General features: G+C 57.9%; 1 protein-coding gene across 1 annotated transcript; it reads right to left on the minus strand.

Moving 5' to 3' along the window:
• Positions 1–4547: 4547 nt before the first annotated feature.
• SERINC2 (serine incorporator 2) lies at positions 4548–17945 on the minus strand. The gene is made up of 10 exons (XM_063418918.1): positions 17783–17945; positions 9763–9924; positions 8836–9023; positions 8275–8354; positions 8025–8162; positions 7051–7220; positions 6791–6881; positions 6550–6679; positions 5581–5796; positions 4548–5291 (listed from the first exon to the last, which is right to left on the minus strand). The coding sequence occupies exons 1-10, from the start codon at positions 17819–17821 to the stop codon at positions 5153–5155; spliced, it is 1353 nt and encodes a 450-aa protein (XP_063274988.1). The 5' UTR covers positions 17822–17945; the 3' UTR covers positions 4548–5152.
• Positions 17946–20251: the final 2306 nt, after the last annotated feature.

A 20251-nucleotide genomic window follows, 5' to 3' on the forward strand; every position in this document is an offset into this window, starting at 1 on the left:
ATCTCCTGCCGGGCTGCGGGGCCTGGAGCGTGCTCAGGAGCATGTGCTGGATCTGGAGCGGGGTTAGCTGGGGCGAGGCTGCTGCCGCCTCGGGAGCTGCTGCAGATACAGATACAGCCTGTTCCCACTCCCAGCACAGATATTTATAGATACAGATGTTCCTCCAGCAGCAGGGTTCAAGCTGGAGGTTTTAAATTTTTTTTCTTTTTTTTTTTTATTTTTTCTTCTCTGTCTTCCTTCCCATCCCTCCTTGGCTCTTCAAAGCGGTGCTGAAGGGAGAGACAGCAGCTCTGAGAGCAGCAGGGAGGCTGAGGAGTCAGTCCCTGCTGCAGGGGGTGGCAAACGGAGGCTTGAAGTGGGTTGAGGTGTCCCCATGTCCCTGTGCAGGGCCGGGGGCTCCTTCTCAGAACACCCAAAGCATCCCCGGGATCAGGGCCGGGTTTGGGGCGGGAGCTGCAGCTGGAGCGCCCCAGGGAGCGATTCCAGCCCCTGAGGGATCCCCAGGGAGAGATTCCCGAGGGCAGGAGGGGCTGAGCCCGGGGCAGGGTCCCGGGCACCCCCAATGTGCCAGAGCCCCCCCACTTGGAACAGCGGCTGCCTGATCCTACAGAACAGGGATGTTTGGGGCTGAGTGGGGCAGGGCCCTTTGCTCCCCGCTGCAGGGGCTTGTCCCCTCCGAGGGGTCAATGTGTCCCCTCCTGGCTGTCCCCTCCTGTCCCCTCCGAGGGGTCCCTGGGTCTCCTCCCCGCTGTCCCCCCTCCCCCGGGCAGGGCTCACTGCCATCACCCCCAGCAGTCCCCACATGGCTCCTCCTCCACTCCAACCCCTCCAGGCAGGGATTTTCCAGCCCAGCTCGGCTCATTCCTCCCATGGCTTCTCCTCCTCCCCTCCCCCCCCGCAGCATCTTCCTGCCCCAAGGAACATTTTGGGAAGGAGAAAAGCCCGGGGGAAATAAATCCCCACCCCAGGGGAGCAGCGCGGGGCGTCGCTGCCTGTGCCCCCGAGCGCTCTCCTCGGAGGCTGGGCAAGGGCTCTGCTCCGCAATTAATTAATTATCCATGCCCTGTGCTCCGTCTGGGAGGCATTAATGGCTCCAGATGCGGATCGCGGAGCTCTGCGTGGCTCTGTAAACATGCTGCAAGTCCAATTTGGGTTTCCTCGGGTGCCTCATTTAAATGAATTATGTAAACGCTTTCCCCTCCTCTTTTGAGCGGGAGCCAGTCCGGCTGCTGCCCGATGTGTTAATCCCAGGAATAAAATAAAAAGCAAGGAGGCCATGCATGAAAGGAAATAAAATGAAGCTGGGGAGCCCCTGGAAGCACCGGGGTGGCCGGGGCCAGGGTGGGACCGCTGTCCTCACCACCCGGACCTGGGTGTCACTGGAGGGTCCCTCCCGTCTCATGGTCTCGAACGCTTGGTGACCCCAGGAAGGTCCTGTGCCCAGCCCTGGGGTTAAATCCAGATTAATTTGGGAACGCGGTGGTCACAGTCCGCTTCTGTGGCTGCTGCAGGGCTTCTCCCCGATGTCCCACGTTACCCTGAACCTCCCCACCCATCCCGCTGGGGTGGCGCCCCAGGGAATAATTAGAGCAATTAAAGACACCTGAGGAGATAATGAGTGTGGGGTGGTTGCAGCGTGTCCCGGGTCCGATCCCGCTCTCCAGGCTGGAGCTGTGGCTCGGGGCAGGGACTGGCAGGGAGGAGACCCAGCCCAGGGCTGTTTTCTGCTGAGCTGGAGGTGACAGATGTTCGCTGGTGAATTATTCACCCGGAAAATTATCATGGAAATGGAGTGGGTTGGGTTGGAAGGGATCTTAAAGGGATCTTAAATCCCATCCCGCCCCTGCCATGGCAGGGACCCCTCCCCCTGTCCCAGGCTGCTCCAGCCCCAGGGTCCAGCCTGGCCTTGGGCACTGCCAGGGATCCAGGGGCAGCCACAGCTGCTCTGGCAATTCCAGCCCAGCCCCTGCCCACCCTGCCAGGGAACAATTCCTGCCCAATCTCCCAGCCAGCCCTGCCCTCTGGCACTGGAAGCCATTCCCTGGCTCCTGTCCCTGCAGCCCTTGTCCCCAGGCCCTCTGCAGCTCTCCTGGAGCCCCTTCAGGCCCTGCCAGGGGCTCTGAGCTCTCCCTGGAGCCTTCTCCTCTCCAGGGGAGCACCCCCAGCTCTCCCAGAAATGCTGCTGCTGCTGCCTGTGGGGATTTTCCCATTTGGAAGTGACAGTCACCAAATAAAGGAAGTTTTTAGTCCCTCGTGGCTCTGTGCCAGTTGCACTCTCCCAGATCTCTCCATGGCTCTTCACATTTCCGTCAGACCCATGACACCCTGGGGAATCCCAGGGGCAATTCTGAGCACGCCGGGGGCTGGGGGTGTCACCTCCAGGGGACATGGGACACTCCTGCAGCCTCTGCCATGACAGGCTGAGCTCAGTGGTGGTGCCCAGCAGGCAGGGAGCCACTTCCTTCCTCCCCTCCTGCAAAAACCAGGATAATCTGACTCAAATATGGACTGTACTTGCTGAGAAGCAAATGCAGAACAGCCACAACTCTGTGGAGAGTTCGGAACATCCCCAGAGACGGAACTGGGGGACTCAGACTGCCCGTGAGTCCCACTCACCTCATGCTTAGTCCTGGGGGATTTTGTGCCATCAATTCATTTTTTTTCCTTCCTTTTTTTTTTTTCTCTTCTTTTTTTTTTTTCTCTTCTTTTTTCTCTCTCATTTTTTTTTCTTTTTTTTTTTTTTTTTCCCATTAAAATACAGCCAGGAAGGCAGAAGCAGCCAGGCCTCCCTGTGGCTGGAGCTCCTCAGGGTGCCTTGCACAGCTCAGGATGAACATGGGAAGGCAAACCCAGAGGGACAGGACAGGACAGATGCCACAGGGAACGAGCTGCCTTTGGGTGCTACTGTGCTGAAATCCCAAATCCAGGAAAACCAAAGGCAGCACAGCCAGGGTCACCCCCAGTGCCCTGCCTCAGTTTCCTGGGTCTTTTTGGGGTGCACAGATTGTGGCATGGGGGTGGACCTGCCAGGGAGTCCTGAAGAAAACAGGGAGCAAAGAACATTCTGCTAGAAATAAATGATGAAGGGAAACGTGACAGGAAAATAAATCTGATTATCTGATCCTTCCCAGAACCTTCCCCGCAGGGTGCAGAGTGAGGGGTGCAGGGACACAGGGGTGAGAGGTTAAAGATGAGTGTGTAGGGTGCAGGTGCAGGAGGCAGGGTGCAGAATGAGTGCAGGGTGCAGGGTGAGGTTCACAGGGAGCAGGATGAGTGCAGGGTGCAGGATGAGGGATGCAAGGGAGAAGGATGAGTGCAGGGTGAGGTTCACAGGGAGCAGGATGAGTGCAGGATGCGTGTTGAGGGGTGCAGGGAGCAGGATGAGTGCAGGATGAGGGGTGCAGGATGAGTGCAGGGTGAAGGGTGAGGGTCACAGGGAGTAGGATGAGTGCAGGATGCGTGTTGAGGGGTGCAGGGAGCAGGATGAGTGCAGGATGCATGTTGAGGGGTGCAGGGAGCAGGATGAGTGCAGGATGCATGTTGAGGGGTGCAGGGAGCAGGATGAGTGCAGGGTGCTGTGTGCAGGATGAAAGTTACAGGCTGCAGGGGAAATACAGGGTGAAGCTCGCTGGGTGCAGGATGAGTGCAGGGTGCAGGACAAAGCGTGCAGGATGAGTGGAGGATGCAGGATGAGTGCAGGGTCACTGGGTACAGGGTGAGGGCAGGGTGCTGGGTGAGTGCAGGGTGCAGGATGAGGATAACTGGGTGCACAGTAAGGGTCACTGGGTGCAGGACAGGGGTCATTGGGTGCCAGATCAGGGCCAGTATGGCATAAGGGTCACTGGGTGCAGGATAAGAGTCACTGGGTGCAGGATTGGTGCCGCGTGAGGGATAAGGATCACTGGGTGCCGGATCGGGCTGGTGCCGGATGGAGGTCCCTGGGTGCCGGATCGGGCCGGGGCGGGTTCGCAGGTGTCTCTCGCACCGCGGGCTCTCAGCGCCATCGCGTGGCTGGAGCCGCCCCGCGCGGGAAAGGGATGCGGGGTGGGATGGGAACGGGAATGGGAACGGGAATGGGAACGGGAATGGGAACGGGAATGGGATTAGGGTGCACCGCCAGGACGGGCTGCACAGCCGGGACCCAGGGATGGGCTGCGCGGGTGGGCAGCGGGCACTGCCTGGCCCCGCGGCTGCCACAGGGCAGGCACCTCCTGCCAGGGAGAGATCCCAGCCCGGACCACCCCCTGCCCTGTGCCCCCAGCACCGTGTGTGCCCCGCCGTGGAGCTCACCCCATGCCCGTGTGGCCCTGGGCACGGTTTGCACCCCACGTTGTGCACCCCTCTTTGCTCACCACCACCGCGGCTCTCGGGGTGTCCCAGGCTGGCAATGGGGTCTCCAGAGCTCCAAGTTTCCGTGCCCCAAAGTGATGGCACCCCTGCCTGCACCCCCGGGCAGCCAGCTGTGCCCCAGCCCGGCGTGGGGTCGGTTTGGAACACCCGCTCCCTCTACACTCCAGGAAAGACTCCAAACGGACAAACCCACCGGGTTTATTCCAAACGAGACTTTATTAACAAGGCAAGGAGCTAGGGCCAGGCCAGCGCAGCCTGTGGGAAACTGGACCTGTGCTCCGGAGAGGACAGGGACCTGTGCCCCTGCTGGGACAGCCCCGAGGAGCTGGGGCACCACCAGGGACCAGCAGGACCTCTGCACCAGACACAAGTCCCTGGGATTTGTTTTCCTCCAGGCTGCCTGGGGACACAACACCGGCCGTGTCCTGGGTCCTGGTACCCAGCCAGACCCTAGAGACCCCAAAAGGCACCACGGTCCCGGGGCACCAACAGCTGGTGAGAACCAAACCCTCCCAAGGCAAGGCAGTGGTGTCTGCTGGGTGGAAAGGGTCTGGAGGCACTGCCAAAGGCACTACACAAACACGGAGATGATGAGAGGTCTGAAAACACCCTCAGGTCTCTCTCAGCCCTTAATTTTCTCTGCTTGGCACTTCATCCCTTTCAAATTAAAACAAAAGAGCTGCGAGAAGGCACAACCCAGCGCAGCGGCTCCTGCATGCAGAACTGAGGCTGAGGCAGAGCCGGGGCTGTCCCCAGCCTCGAGGGACAAAGCCACGATGGCAGCAGCGCGTCCAGGGCCACCTTAGCTGAAGTCCCGGTCCGGCAGCACCAGCGGAGCCACCAAGGTCCACAGGTAGAGCAGGAGCCCGGCCCAACTGGAGCAGATCTTCACCCACACGGCCGTCCAGGGGCTCCTCAGCACCTGCAGGCTCTCATCCGGGCTGAAACAGCGAACAGGAGGGCGGCACCCATCACTGTGACACCCCGCCCGTGCCCCGGAGGGATGGGTGCCACCCAGGGAACACGGGGGTGCCCCCATGGCTGCAGCCCAGCCCCGGCCCCTGCTCCCCCTCCTCCCACGGGATCCCGGGCTGCAGCAGAGGACGCTGGCAAACCCAGGCACAACCCTAAAAATAATTAACGCTGATAAGGGAGCACGTGCAGCAGCACACGAACAGGAGGGGACCTGGAGGAACGGGGACAGCCCCGGGTGTCCATGGCAGCTCTCACCTGTACCAGTTGGTGAGGGTCATCATGATGTAGAGGGCGGCGAGGAGGAGGCACAGGTGGAAGAAGGTGTAGTTGTAGGAGACGCCGTCCTGCTCGTTGTCGTAGGCGCGGCGCACGCCGCCCTCCTCCGCCCCGCCCGGCCCGGCCCCGGCCCCGGCCCCGCTCTCCTCCGTCAGCATCAGCTTGTTCACCTGCGGGTGGTCCGAGCAGCGGAGGCTGCGGGCAGAGGGGCGGGGGATCAGCACCGCTTGGTCACTGCCCCATGGCGGGGCTTTTGTCCTTGGGGCCGTGCCCGGGGCAGTTTGGGGGACACAGGCTGTGGGGAAACCCTAAAAACTGTGACTGTGGCCCTTAACCACGGCCCCTCTGCAGCTCTCCTGGAGCCACTTTAGGTATGGGACAGTTTGGGGTACACAAGTTGAGGGGAAACCCGAAAATCTCTGTCACCCTTGTGCAAAGCCCCTCTCCAGCTCTCTCAGAAACCCTTTAGGCACTGGGAGGCTGATTGGAACCTCATCGAGCTCAACAAAGACAAAGAAGGGCAAGGTTTTGCCCCTGGGGAGAACAACCCCGCTCCATGGCGGAAGGGGGCCACTCAGCTGGAAAACAGCTCTGGGCAAGGCCCTGGGGGTGCTGCTGGGCATGGGGAGAGCACAGCAGTGTCCCTGCTGCAGCAGGTGACAGCTGTCCTGGGCTGGGCAGGACAGGGCGGGCACGCAGTGATCTGCACTGCCAAGGCCACCCCGTGGCAGGGCGTTTGTCCTTAGGGCCATCCCCAGGACAGGCTGAGCAATTTAGGGCTGTGGAGAAACCCTAAAACCTGGGACTGTGCTCAGGCCTGTGCCCCTGGGGACAGGGATGGCCGGACAGAGAGCCTTTGTTGACAAATCCCCCCGAGCAAGGTGTGACCTCCCCTCCCACAGCTCTGTGCTCCAGGGGACCGGGCTGTCCCCAGGGACAGCAGCTCACCTGATGAAGAGGGTGCAGAGGATGAAGATCACCAGCCCCACAATGCTGGGTGCATCCCACCAGGTTGTCGGCGCCTCGGTGGCGGTGCCAGTGCTGTTCCTCAGCAGCAGTGTGGGGTTACAGCGCTGGGCTGGGGGCGCACACGGGGGTCACCCCACGGACACAGCGGGACAGACCCGCCCCAGTGAGTGCCCCTGCCCCGCCCATCGCCCTCCCAAACCCAGGGCCGTGCCTGCCTTACCTGGCACGTTGGCCAGGGCGGACCAGGTGACGTAGATGGTGTAGAGGGTGATGAGGGACGCCTGCAGCAGCCCCGAGTGCGGCTGAGCCTCCTGCAAACACAACAGGGGATGCTCAGGATGCTCCTGTACCCTGGGGTGACACAGCCCTGCCCTCCTGGGTGCTGCTGTACCCCGGGGTGACACAGCCCTGCCCTCCTGGGTGCTCCTGTACCCCGGGGTGACACAGCCCTGCCCTCCTGGGTGCTCCCCAGTGCCTCACCTGGATCTTGGGCAGGATGGACACAACGGAGACAATGAGGCAGAGGATGAGGTTGATGCTGATGAAGGCCTTGCCCTCTGTGCAGCCCTCGGGCTTGGTGTAGTAGACGTAGAGCAGCACAATGGCCGCGATGGAGGCAGCGTAGAAGATGAAGGTGATGATGCAAAGGGCTGGGGGGACACCAGAGAGGCTGGAGCAGAGCCCCCAGGCCCGGCCAGCCCAGCCCCACCCAGCCCGGGGATGGGCTGAGCCCCGAAAGCACGGGTGGTGCTGGGGAGGTGGATGAACATCCCTGGAGAGATGTCCCTTGAAATGGAGTGTGTTAAGCTCATCTCAACCCCTCCCCGGGAGAGCGGACCTGGATGAGGCAGTTATCTCTCAGGTCAGAACAAAGCACCCATAAATGCTTTGATAAACCTCTCCAAACCCCTTGGTTCTTCCCCTTTGGTACCACCCCTGCCTGGGAGAACCTCGTAAGGCAGAGCTGAAACCACTGCTGAGAGCTGAAATCACTGCTAAAACTGAAATCATTGCTAAGAGCTGAAATCACTGGTGAGAGCTGGAATCACTGCTGAGAGCTGAAACTGCTGCTAAAACTGAAATCACTGCTGAGAGCTGTAATCACTGCTGAGAGCTGGAATCACTACTGAGAGCTGGAATCACTGCTGAGAGCTGAAATCGCTGCTAAAACTGAAATCACTGCTAAGAACTGAATTCGCTGCTAAAACTGAAATCACTGCTGGGAGCTGGAATCACTGCTGAGAGCTGGAATAACTGCTGAGAGCTGAAATCACTGCTAACAGCTGAATCCCTTGCAGCCACAGGCTGCTCCTTGCTGGGGCTGCCCGGGGGTCGGAGCCTGCCCAAGCTCCCCGCAGGCTGTCTCTAGCGAGAAGCTCCCTCTCTGGGAGGATTGCAGCTCTCCGGGCGGGCTGCAGGCTCCGGGGCTGTCCCCATGGTGCCACCACACCCACCTGCATACCAGCCCTTGGCGCTGCCCTCGTCGGCGTTGCGCAGCCACCGCTGGCTCCAGGAGTGCGCCAGGTCGATGAGGAGCACGAGCTGGATGAGGATGAAGAGGAAGGAGCCGACCACGCCGAAGTAAAACCAGACTTGAGAGGAGGAAGAAAAACCAGCTGAGAACAGGGCGAGCGAGACCCGGGGGCACAGCCCTGGGTTCAACCCCGTGCAGAGGTGCCAAGGAGGGCACAGGCAGCTCCTCACCTGAGGTGAAGGCACCGTCGGGGATGTAGAAGGCCCCCACCGTGATCCCCACCAGCACCAGGAACTTGAAGAACCAGAAGCTGTGGGAGGAGAGAGGAGGCAGGGTGTGCACCCAGTGGGACAGGGATGGGGGGGTCCCGTGAGGCTGATATTTTTTGGGCCTTAGGGATTTTAGCCTGCTGGTAGCTGCTAACTCCTTTCCCAAGGGAAAAGTTTCTTAGGAAAGCTTCTTCCCAAAACAATCCTGGCAAAACAACTATCCTTTCCCAAAATGACCTTCCCCAGCAGTGTAGCAGCTAAAAGTCCCTGCCTACCACACAAGAGACCCAAGCTTGATTCTTTCTGAGAACCAGAAAGGCAAACACCACCTGGAGAAGGATCCTTTTGGGAAAGGATAGCTGCTTTGCCAAGACTGTTTTGGGAAGAAGCTTTCAGAAGAAACTTTTCCCTTGGGAAAGGAGTTAGCAGCTACCAGCAGGCTAAAATCTCTAAGGCCCAAAACTACCAGGCCCACAGGGTGGTGCCCGTGCCCACCCCAGGGAGCAGGGGGAGCACACGCACCCGTTCTGCAGGGCAGCCCGCGGGTCCCTGCTGCTGCGCACGCACACCATGAGCACGGCGAAGAGGCAGAAGAAGGCGGCCATGGCGAAGCCCATGCGGTACACGGCCTTGTGGCCCAGGAAGCTGCCGCAGTTCACGTTGGTCTGGACCCCCAGCACCGCCCCGCTGCCTTCACAGAAACCTGGGAGCTGGAGGAGCGGTGGGAGCGTGAGCGTCACCTCAGCACACCCTGCTGGGGATGGGTGGCTGGGGGAAGGTCTGGGTCGAAGATTGGTTGGATTGAAGATTGGCTTCTCTGTTGTGAAGGCCTCAGGCTGCCAAGAGAAGCTGTGGCTGCCCCTGGACCTCTGGAAGTGTCCCAGGCCAGGCTGGACAGGGCTTGGAGCAGCCTGGGACAGCAGGAGGTGTCCCTGCCGTGGCAGGGGGTGGAAAGAGACGTGCTTTGAGATTCCTTTCAACCCAAACCATTCTGTGATTCCACACAGCCCCGCCGCCACCAAGGATGGGCCAGACCATGGCTGCTCCAATGCCACTTGCCTGAGGTGACACAGATAAAGCCACACAGCTGGTCAGTGGAAATCTGGCATGAAACCAGATATTCCCTAAAGCCCAGCTCAGCTGAGAGAGCTCTGCTGCCTTCACATGAAGTCCCACCTCCCTGACTTGCTGACATAAACTGAAGCCCAAAAAATGGGATGCAGGAAACTTTTCTGGGAGACATCAGGAAAACCTAAAAATTGCATGAAATGATCCTGCTGCATTTTCCCCCCTCTGTGGAAAACCAGGGCTAACAATGCCTTCTCCCAGTGAGATGCTCAGGAAAAAGAGGAACAGAAGCACACTGTGACCCAAAAATTCACTTTTTTGATTCAAGTCCCCACCATGAGCTGGGTCATTTCTTCCCAGCGACCTCCAGGAGTTCTTTACCTTGTGCAACTCCTTCTCCACGCCCGGGATTATCATGATGATGGACACAAGGGTGCCAAGGAAGAGGAAGAAGGTGAAGAGGAGGCGCGAGATGGTGGAGTTCTTGGCCGAGGGGCAGCAGCCGCAGAGCAGGCATGGTGCAGAGCCACAGAGACACGACACCTGCAAGGAGACCAGCCCATGATGAGGGGGAGAAACTGGCCCCAAAATAAGTTCAATCCTTAAGGAGATCAGCCTGGGAACCCACACTGTTGCCCAGAGCTACTCACACCACAACCCACAGCCCACAGGACCTTGTGGAAATGGCACCAAGTTCCCCAAAAACTTGCTGAAAACCAAAAGAGCTGCAGGAATAGCCAACGTGGAAAAAGACACCCAGAGTCTGGAGACACCTTCAGGTTTTTTGCTCCAGGCAAGGATCTGGTCAAAGCAAGCCCTGCCCTGCAGGAGCCTCCTTTTTGTACAAAAATGAGGTTTCTAAAATAATTTCAGGCTGCCCTTTCAGTCAAATCCAGAATGGGAAGATAATGGTGTCAGCACCATGGGGGAAGCAACTCATCCCGCTGTCCTTCCCCACTGCAAAGGCCACTTTACAGGTGGGGAAACTGAGGCACAGCATCCCCAAGGGTCCCCAGTGGGTCCTGGCTTCCCAAATCCAGCACGGGGAGTGCTGCCAGGTGCACCCCATTCCAGAGACTCCCGTTGATGTGCTGGAGCAGGGAAATGCTGGCTAAGGAAACCCAAACTCACTCTTACCAAGACATTGGTGTCTTGGGTTGCAATGCAAGGTGCAACCAGCAGTGTGGATTGTATTGCCAGCTGTTGGAACCGGCTGGAGAGGTGTTTTCTTTATCTCTTGTATAACCCACTCCTTGTAACTCCAGGGGGGAGGGGGCAGGTGCCTTCTGTCAATGTCCAGCTGTTCAAACCAGCTGGGGCAGTGTTCTTTATCCCTTCCAGGACCCACCCTCCCTCCAGGGGATCTCTGCTGTCCATGGGCCATCGAGGCTCCCTGCAGGGCTGATCCAATTCCATCATCCATGGGAGATGCTGCACCCAGGGGAGGAGCCCAGCATTCCCACCTGGATAAACCCTGGGATTCAGAGCCCAGCACAGCCTGTGTGCACTGCATTCCCACCTGGATAAACCCTGGCATTCAGAGCCCAGCACAGCCTGTGTGCTCTGCATTCCCACCTGGATAAACCCTGGCATTCAGAGCCCAGCACAGCCTGTGTGCACTGCATTCCCAGAGGAGACCGGACCCATCTCACCCCACGGCACCTTCAGAGGAAACTGCCCCTGCTCCAGGATCATCTCTGCTCCCACAGAGCCACAGCTGCCACTGCAGGAGGGCTGGACTGGACCTGACCAACAGGGGGTCAGGCTGTGTTCTGACCCTGTCAGTGTTTTCTTTTTTTATTTGTTTTTCTGTTGTACTACTACATTTTTATTTTTAATATTCCTAGTAAAGAACTGTTATTTCTATTCCCATATCTTTGCCTGAAAGCCCCTTAATTTCAAAATTATAATAATTCAGAGGGAAGGAGTTTACATTCTCCATTCCAAGGGAGGCTCCGGCTTTCCCTGGCAGACACTTGTTTTTCCAAACCACGAAAATTGGTGAGAGTTTCCCACACAGGGACAGTGCAGAATAAACCTTGTTCCCTTGGAACAGCTCTTCCTCTCCTGGACTTCAGCACCCACGGCCAGGCACCCCTGCAAGCAGGGAAGGGCTCCGCTCTCTCCTGCTTTGAGGGATGTGCGTGAGTTGTGTGTTTATTATGGCCTCGTGCTTCTAAATCAGGGCCTGTGGTCAGTATTAATTAAGATGGTTTGGTATCGACTCAAATATAAATTTCTCATTGTTGGAATCAGCGTAAAAAGTGGATGTGGCAAAAAACAAAACCAGGTGTGGAGCTGCAGTGTGAGCTGGACCCCAGGCCTGTGGCTCCTTCAGCATGAGCCACTTTGATGTCCCCAAATGACCAAGGGTGGCTTTGAATATTATTTAAACATAAGCACACCATAATTTGAGAAAAATCCCCTCCTTCCTGACTTAATCCTCTTATCCCATGCCAGCCCCACATCCCTGCCCCATTAACAGCTGGGTTGAGCTGAGGGTACCCACAGCAGCCGGGGTGGGTGAGAGACCCAAGGTATCCCATGGGGACTCTCATCCTGCCCCTCCACGAGCTGCTCGGGGCCATCACATCATGTTTTCTACTTGGAAGCATGGGAAAATGGCTTTCAATTAGAGACTGCTTCATTTCACCCTCATTAAATGCACCACGTGCATCAGAGTGCATTAAAATGCACCAGCGTTACTGTATTTCCATTCAAATAAAAAAAAATTAGGGAACAACAACAAAAATCTCTTAAAATGCAGAATTACTGCATCCTCCTGATGGAGCAAAGCACCTCAGTGCTCCATCCACACCTCCAGCTCCTCTTCCCTCAGTGCCAACTGAAACAAAAAGCACCAGTCCCAAAATCAGCAGACCTGGAGAGGAAAGTCATGAGGTTTAGTGTTGTTTAGAAAGGATTTGGGGACTCAGACATCCCATTCCACCCCTGCCATGGCAGGGACCCCTACCCCTGTCCCAGGCTGCTCCCAGCCCCAGTGTCCAGCCTGGCCTTGGCCACTGCCAGGGATCCAGGGGCAGCCACAGCTGCTCTGGCAATTCCAGCCCAGCCCCTGCCCACCCTCACAGGGAACAATTCCTGCCCAATCTCCCAGCCAGCCCTGCCCTCTGGCACTGGAAGCCATTCCCTGGCTCCTGTCCCTGCAGCCCTTGTCCCCAGTCCCTCTGCAGCTCTCCTGGAGCCCCTTCAGGCCCTGCCAGGGGCTCTGAGCTCTCCCTGGAGCCTTCTCTTCTCCAGGGGAGCACCCCCAGCTCTCCCAGCCTGGCTCCAGAGGGGCTCCAGCCCTGGAGCAGCTCTGGGGGCTCCTCTGGGCTCTCTCCATGAGGCACAAGGTTTTTGGGAGCCCGCAGCATCCCTGGAGGTTTATTTTGCAGGATGACTCTTACACAGCCAAGCTCCGTGGTTGTATTTCAGGTTTCACGGGCTCTTGCAGCCGCTGAGGTAACGGGATCCGACATCGCCATCCCACTGCTCTGCTCCGTAACATGGAATCCTGTGGATTCCTTTTGGGATATCCTTTTGGGATAACTCCCTGGAAGCTCCTTCACAGGGGAGCCAAGGAACACTTTGTGCCACACGCTGACCCCTCCAGCTGCCTGGGCAGTCCTGATTTCAGTCTTTTCCTTTGAAAAGCCATGGTTAACAGCAAGGAAAACACTCCCAGCAGTGCTGGACACTCTGATTCTCCTTTAAAACATTTTCAAAGTTGCCCCAAAATGTGAACACGGTGAAGGGACAAAGAGCAGGATGGAAAAAGCCAGCGAGGGAAGTGGCTGCAGCAGCAGGAGAGCCAGGGCTTAATGAGGAAGTGTCGGTTTTCAGGGCTGGTGGATGATTAAACTCTCCAGTTTCGCTGGCGACTTCCTCCTCGAGTCCAGCTCACCTCAGTGAGGGCTGCTCCCATCCGTCCCTGGGGATGGGAGAGTGTGGCTGGAGCTGGACAAGGCAGGGAAACACCACATGGGCCCCGAATACAGATACAGCAACAGCACCCCAAAAACAGCACCCCAAACACAGATACAGCAACAGCACCCCAAAAACAGAACCCCAAATAACTTCATACAGCAACAGCACCCCAAAAACAGAACCCAAATAACAGCACCCAGCAACAGCACCCCAAAAATGGCACCCCAATAATTTCACCCCAACAACGGCACCCAAACTCTACCAGCCCAACTACACCAACAGCAGCCCAACACAACTGACCAAACTACACCAGTCCACACCACCACCCCAAAAACATCACCCCAACAACACCAACCCAAGTACACCAGCCCAAATACATCACCCCAACTACACCAATACAACAGCACCCCAATGACAGCACTCCAAAAACAGCAGCCCAACAACAGCACTCCAACAACAGCACTCCAACAACAGCACTCCAAAAACAGCAGCCTGACTCCACCAGTCCACCCACACCAACCCAACACAACCAACCAAACTACACCAGTCCAACACCACCATCCCAAAAATATCATCCAGCAACATCACTGAAGCCCGCCAACCCCCACCACCAACCCAACATCACTCCAACACCAATCCAAAAACACCCACACAACACCACACTGATAACACCAACCTTCACCGGCAGTGCAATTACATCATCCCGACTCCAACACTCCAACAACAGCCCAACTACACCAACACCAGACCAAGATGACCAACACCACCAGCCCAAAAACATCACCCCAACAACACCAAGCCAAACCACCGACCCAACTACACCACCTCAGTTACATCATCCCAACTCCACCAGCACACCACCACCCCAATACCACCCTAAGAACACAAATCCACCCCAATATCACCCCAAGAACACAAATCCATCCCACCAGTCCAACTTCACCACCCCAATTACATCATCCCAACTCTATCACCCCAACAGCCCAACTACACCAAACTACACCAGCCCAACAACACCAACCCAAAAACAGCCGCCCAACATCACCCCAACAACACTGACCCACACCACCAATCCCAGTACACCACCCCAATTACATCATCCCAGCTACACCATCCCAACAACAGCCCAACTCCAACCCAACACCAACCCAACTACACTACCCCAACAATACCAGCTCAAAAATACTGACCCAACATCACCCCAAACCGCCAAGCCATGCCACCAACCCAACTACACCACCCCAACAACAGCCCAGCTACACCAACAGCCCACCAGAACCAACCAAACTACACCGGCCCAACATCAACCCAAAAACTCCCAGCCAACATCAGCACAACTGTACTGATGTCTTAATATTTAGCTTTCTTGTTTTTCAGATTCTGTGCTGCCTAGGGGTGCAGTTCTGAGCCTCATGTTAAGTTGCTGGTGAGACTCTTCACAGTGTGGGTACACAAAATGAATCCTTTTCCTGCTGCACACCAAGGAAAACTTTCAGCCCAAAAGCACAAACAAGGGTGGCTGGAGGGAGGAGGAAGAAGGATGGGACCTCACAGCCTGAAGCTGTAATTGGACAATTTAACTCCCATGTGCTAATGGACCAAAACTTATAAAAATGTAATACTTTGTGACTGATCAGCCATTTTGTGACCATTCTTAGTCCACCTTGGGTGTAGCCCTGGCCAGGCCCTGTCCTGCCCAAGGTGGATCCTAAAGGCCTTTCAATAAATCTCTGCTTTATTCTCCAGCTCTGTCCTGTCTCTGTTCCAGGTCAGCCTTCCCAAGGCATCAATATCACCCCACACCAACACCCCAACAACGCCAACCCAACATCACCCCAATACCAACTCAAAAACATCCACCCAGCATCACCCCAACACCACCAAGCCACACCACCAACACAACCACCCCACCCCAATTCCATCATCCCAGCTCCACCACCCCATCTGCAAGCTGCAGATTGCAAGTATTCCTGCAATCCCAGGAACACTGAGAGTGAGTCAACCCAAAGCAACGCAGAGCAACTGGCCGAATTAACGAGCAGGCAGGTACCAAACCCACTGCATCAGGCACAGGCGTGGGGAGATGGTGGCCGTCCTGCCTGGCAGGTGGCTTTGGATTGGTACTACAATGATGACTGTCCCCAGGGAGTGCCTTGGGACTGTCCAAGCCCCCAGGGTTTGCTTTGGCTGGGGCAGCCTTCTGCTGGCAACCCCAACCCTGTCACACAGGAAAGCAGCTCAGAATCACCACACAGCCATGGGCAGAGCCTGCGAAACCACGGGAGGCAGGGAAAGAGAAATTCTCCGTTTGTGATGCAAGGTTTCACTCAGGAGCAGCTCACAGGGTTTAATGGGAAAGCGCTGAAGAAAGGGCTTGGCAATCTCGTGGTGCTGTGACTCAAGGGATGCAGGCAGAGCAGGAGTTAGTCAGTATGTTCTTGTTAAAAATAATAAAAACTTTTTTTTTATTATTATTATTATTATTTTAACAGACATGGGAGGTTGTTCAGTTTGTTTTGGGTTTTTTCAGTGTTGTGGTTCTCCAGCTCAGACCTATGCTAGAACAGCCCCTTCATCAACCAGGTCCATCAGAAGGAACAACAAAATTAAACAAAAGCTGGCTAAAAATAATATTTTTTAAAAAAATTACACAGACTACAGGGAGTGTTTCACTCGGTTTGGGATTTTTTTCAGTGTTGTTCTTCAGCTCAGACCTGTACAAAACCAACCCCTTCATCAACGACTTCCACAGGAAGGAACAGGAAAATTAAACCTATACAGGGACTCTACTCTGTTACCACAGTCTGAGCCACAGTTTGAGACACGGTTTTGGAAGGGAAAAAAAATCCGGAATTCACACAGAAGCCTCTACAGCCCTGCTCTGGAGTAACTCCCTGCTTTCCCAGTACCTGCCCATAAGGAAAAGCACAGGAATGTGCTACAGAGGGGGCCTTGCAGACCTTGTTTCTAAACATCCTGTTCGTTAAACCTCCAGCACGCAGAAGTCAGGTTGCAAAACAGGTCCCATTTCCAGGTTTCCAAGCCGGAGCTCCCAGGCTGGTTCCACAGCCCTGCCCTGGCCCCGTGCCCACAGGTGAGGCACCGCCAGGGAAGGAAGTGCTGGTGTGGGCAGGTGCCTGCGTCACCCGAAACACACCCCACATCATAGGGCACAGCACCCCAAATCACACAGCCTGTGCCTGCCCTGGGCCCTGGCATCCCAAATCACACAGCCTGCGCTGCCCTGGGCCATGGCACCCCAAATCACACAGCCTGTGCCTGCCCTGGGCCCTGGCATCCCAAATCACACAGCCTGCGCTGCCCTGGGCCGTGGCACCCCAAATCACACAGCCTGAACCTGCCCTGGGCTATGGCACCCCAAATCACACAGCCTGAACCTGCCCTGGGCCGTGGCACCCCAAATCACACAGCCTGAACCTGCCCTGGGCCGTGGCACCCCAAATCACACAGCCTGAACCTGCCCTGGGCCCTGGCACCCCAAATCACACAGCCTGAACCTGCCCTGGGCTATGGCACCTCAAATCACACAGCCTGAACCTGCCCTGGGCCAAGGTACCCCAAATCACACAGCCTGCGCCTGCCCTGGGCCGTGGCACCCCAAATCACACAGCCTGTGCCTGCCCTGGGCCGTGGCACCCCAAATCACACAGTTTATACCTGCCCTGGGCCGTGGCACCCCAAATCACACAGTTTATACCTGCCCTGGGCCGTGGCACCCCAAATCACACAGCCTGAACCTGCCCTGGGCCATGGCACCCCAAATCACACAGTTTATACCTGCCCTGGGCCATGGCACCCCACCCACAGCCCCTGCACCCTCATCCCAGCTCCTTCTCTTACTCCATCCCCACTCTGGGCCTCAGCAGAGGGATCCAGGCAGGACCCCCCACTCCTGCAGGTGCATCAGGACATCACTGCTCTGCCTTCCCACCCGCTCCAGGTGCCCTGGGGGCTGCCACCCACCCCATTCCCCTCCACCATGAGCCCCAGAGCTCTCTGGAATGACGCTCTGTGTCTCCCATGGATACCCCACCTGCTCCGAGAATCCCCCACATCTCTCCAGACACTGAGGGAAGGAATCCCTTCAATCCCCCCAATCCCCTCAATCCCCCCCATATACAGGGGGTGCCCCACATCCCACATGTACACAAGGGTGCATCCTCCGGGGGTCTCCGCATCCCCCCCACATCCACGGGTGGATCCTGCTGGGGGTCCCCGCATCCCCTGCGTACACAGGGCTGCATCCCCCGGGGGCACCCTGAATCACCCTGCTGGCATCCCCTGGACCCTTCCGCGCCCGGGTGTAGCGGGGCACATCCCCGGGGTGTCCCTCGGCCCTCCCCGGACCTCCCTGGACCCTCCCCCGGGAGCGCCTTGGGCCGCGGCCGCCGCTGCGGGCCCGCACCAGCGCCGGTGCCCCGCGCTCCCCCCGCGGCGGGCGGGCACTCACGCAGCTGAGCAGGGAGCACACCCCGAGACAGGCCCCCATCGTGCTGCCGCCGCTCCCGGCTCCGCTCCCGGCTCCCGCTCCCGGCTCCCGCTCCCGGCTCCCGGTCCCCTCCGCCGCCGCCGCCGCCGCCCTGGCCCCGCCCGGACCGGGCAGCTCGGGGCGGCCGCTCCCGCCGCGCCTTCCCCGGGGCGGCTCCTACGGCGGCGGAGGGGAGAGCGAGGGAGGATCGGGGCCCCTCCCGACCGCGGGGAGTCTCTCCATGGCTCCTCCATCCTCACTCAGCTCCCTCTCCATCCCTCTCCATCCCCCTCCCTCTGCCTTTCATCCTCCTCCATCTCCCCCCCGTCCCCGGTTACCGCCGAGGGGACCCCACACCACGGGATGGGGGCTCTGGGACATCGCCAGGACTGGGGGAGATGGTCAGGACCCGTGTGTGGGCTAGAAGCAGCCCGCGGTGAGGGGTCATGGAATTCCAGAAGGGTTTGGGTTGGAAGGGACCTGAAATCCCACCCAGTGCCACCCCTGCCATGGCAGGGACCCCTCCCCCTGTCCCAGGCTGCTCCCAGCCCCAGTGTCCAGCCTGGCCTTGGGCACTGCCAGGGATGCAGGGGCAGCCACAGCTGCTCTGGCAATTCCAGCCCAGCCCCTGCCCACCCTGCCAGGGAACAATTCCTGCCCAATCTCCCAGCCAGCCCTGCCCTCTGGCACTGGAAGCCATTCCCTGGCTCCTGTCCCTGCAGCCCTTGTCCCCAGTCCCTCTGCAGCTCTCCTGGAGCCCCTTCAGGCCCTGGGAGTCTGACTGGAGCCTCAGGAAGTGCAACAAGGTGAAAGGGCAAAGTTTTGAGAACAATCCCTGACTCCAATAGGTGGTGTTGGCCACTCAACTGGAAAACAGCTCTGGGAAAGGCCCTGGGGTGCTGCCAGGGGAACACGAGGCAGCAGTGTGTCCCTGCTGCAGAAGGTGAGAGGTGTTCCGGGGCTGCACCAGGACGAGGGAGGAGTTCCCATCATCAGCACTAGTGAGGCCACCCCAGAGTGCTGTGTCCAGTTCTGGGCTCTCCAGTAAATAGAGACATGGAGGTACTGGAGAGACTCCAGCAAAGGGCCACGAAGGTAATGAAGGGTCTGGAGTATCCCATGTATGAGGAAAGGCTGTGAGGCTGGGGCGGACGGCCTGGAGAGGGGTTTGGGGGATCTCATGAATGTTTGGAAGCACCCACTGCTCTACCAAGCCACTGCTGCCACTGGAGAAGATTCTCAGCTTGGCTAAGCTTGGCTTCCCCTGATCTGTCATCCTTAATGTGCCTAGAAATGCGTCCCAGGATTAGCTCCTCCACCAGCTTCCAGGACTGAGGTGAGGCTGATGTGTCCACAATTCCCTGGGTCCTCTCTGCCCTTCTGGAAGGGAGAAGTGACGTTTGGTTTCCTCCAGCCTTCCAGACTCTTCTCTCCATCCCCACGGTCAGTGAAAGGCTGTTGAGAGTGGCCTCACAATGCCACCAGTCCCCCTCTCACCACTCAGGGCATCCCAGCAGGACTAAAATCTGCCCAGGTGGCTGAAGTGTGCCCTGATCTGAATCCTCCCGCCTCGAGGATCTCCCCTCCTTGGTGCAGCTTTTCCCCGTGGGATCTCTGGATTCTCAGGAACCTGAGGATCACTCTGGCAAGAGGCAAAGACAGAATTCATTTTCTCTGCCTTACCCACTCCCATGACACCAGGGCTCCCACCTCACAGAGTAATGGACACATATTTCTCCTAATCCTGTCTTTTTCTGCTTGCTGGATTTGACATCCCCCCTTCCAGCTCCAGCATTCCCACCACTCCCAGCACACCCACCAGCCTGAACCCACTCCCCTGCAGGGCCAGACCCGGGTCAGGGGGCTGAGGGTGGCACAGAGCAGGTTTTTCCTGCTCTTCCTGCCCAGCCAGGGCCTGGCAGGACCTCCCAGGGCAGTGAGTGCTTTGCCAAGCACAATTCGGGGGCTGGGATAAACCGGGAAGTGCCAGCCCACTTCCAGACCCTAAATTTAGACAGAGGAGAAAGGACATGAGTATGTGACAGCAGCGGCCTTTGGGGCACAGGGCTGGGGCCACATGTCCCCTGTGTCCTTGAGGAAGAGGAGGGTGTCACACTTCTTGCTCCAGAGGTAAAGCTCTGCATTTTGGCCTCTGATCAGCATTGGCACAAATTAATACAGGATTGTCTGAGCCTCTGTGGGCTCCCAAAATCTGCTGGCAGCAGCCCTGCAACAGGAGAGGTGAACACCCAAAAACTGCGCTCTGACCTCAGCTGGTCTCAAGTTTCTCCTTTCCGGAGGCGCTGCGGGGACATCCTGCCCCGGGCACGGGTCTGGCAGCGCCCCGCGGCCCCGGGGCGCGATGGGCTGGCTCTGGCACAGCCCCCGGGAGGGCTGAGGGGGTCTGGCAGCTCCTGGCTGGGTGTCAGAGCGCCGTGACACCCGCAGCGG

Source organism: Prinia subflava, chromosome 24 (genome assembly GCF_021018805.1).
Source record: "Prinia subflava isolate CZ2003 ecotype Zambia chromosome 24, Cam_Psub_1.2, whole genome shotgun sequence".
Classification (NCBI taxonomy): domain Eukaryota; kingdom Metazoa; phylum Chordata; class Aves; order Passeriformes; family Cisticolidae; genus Prinia; species Prinia subflava.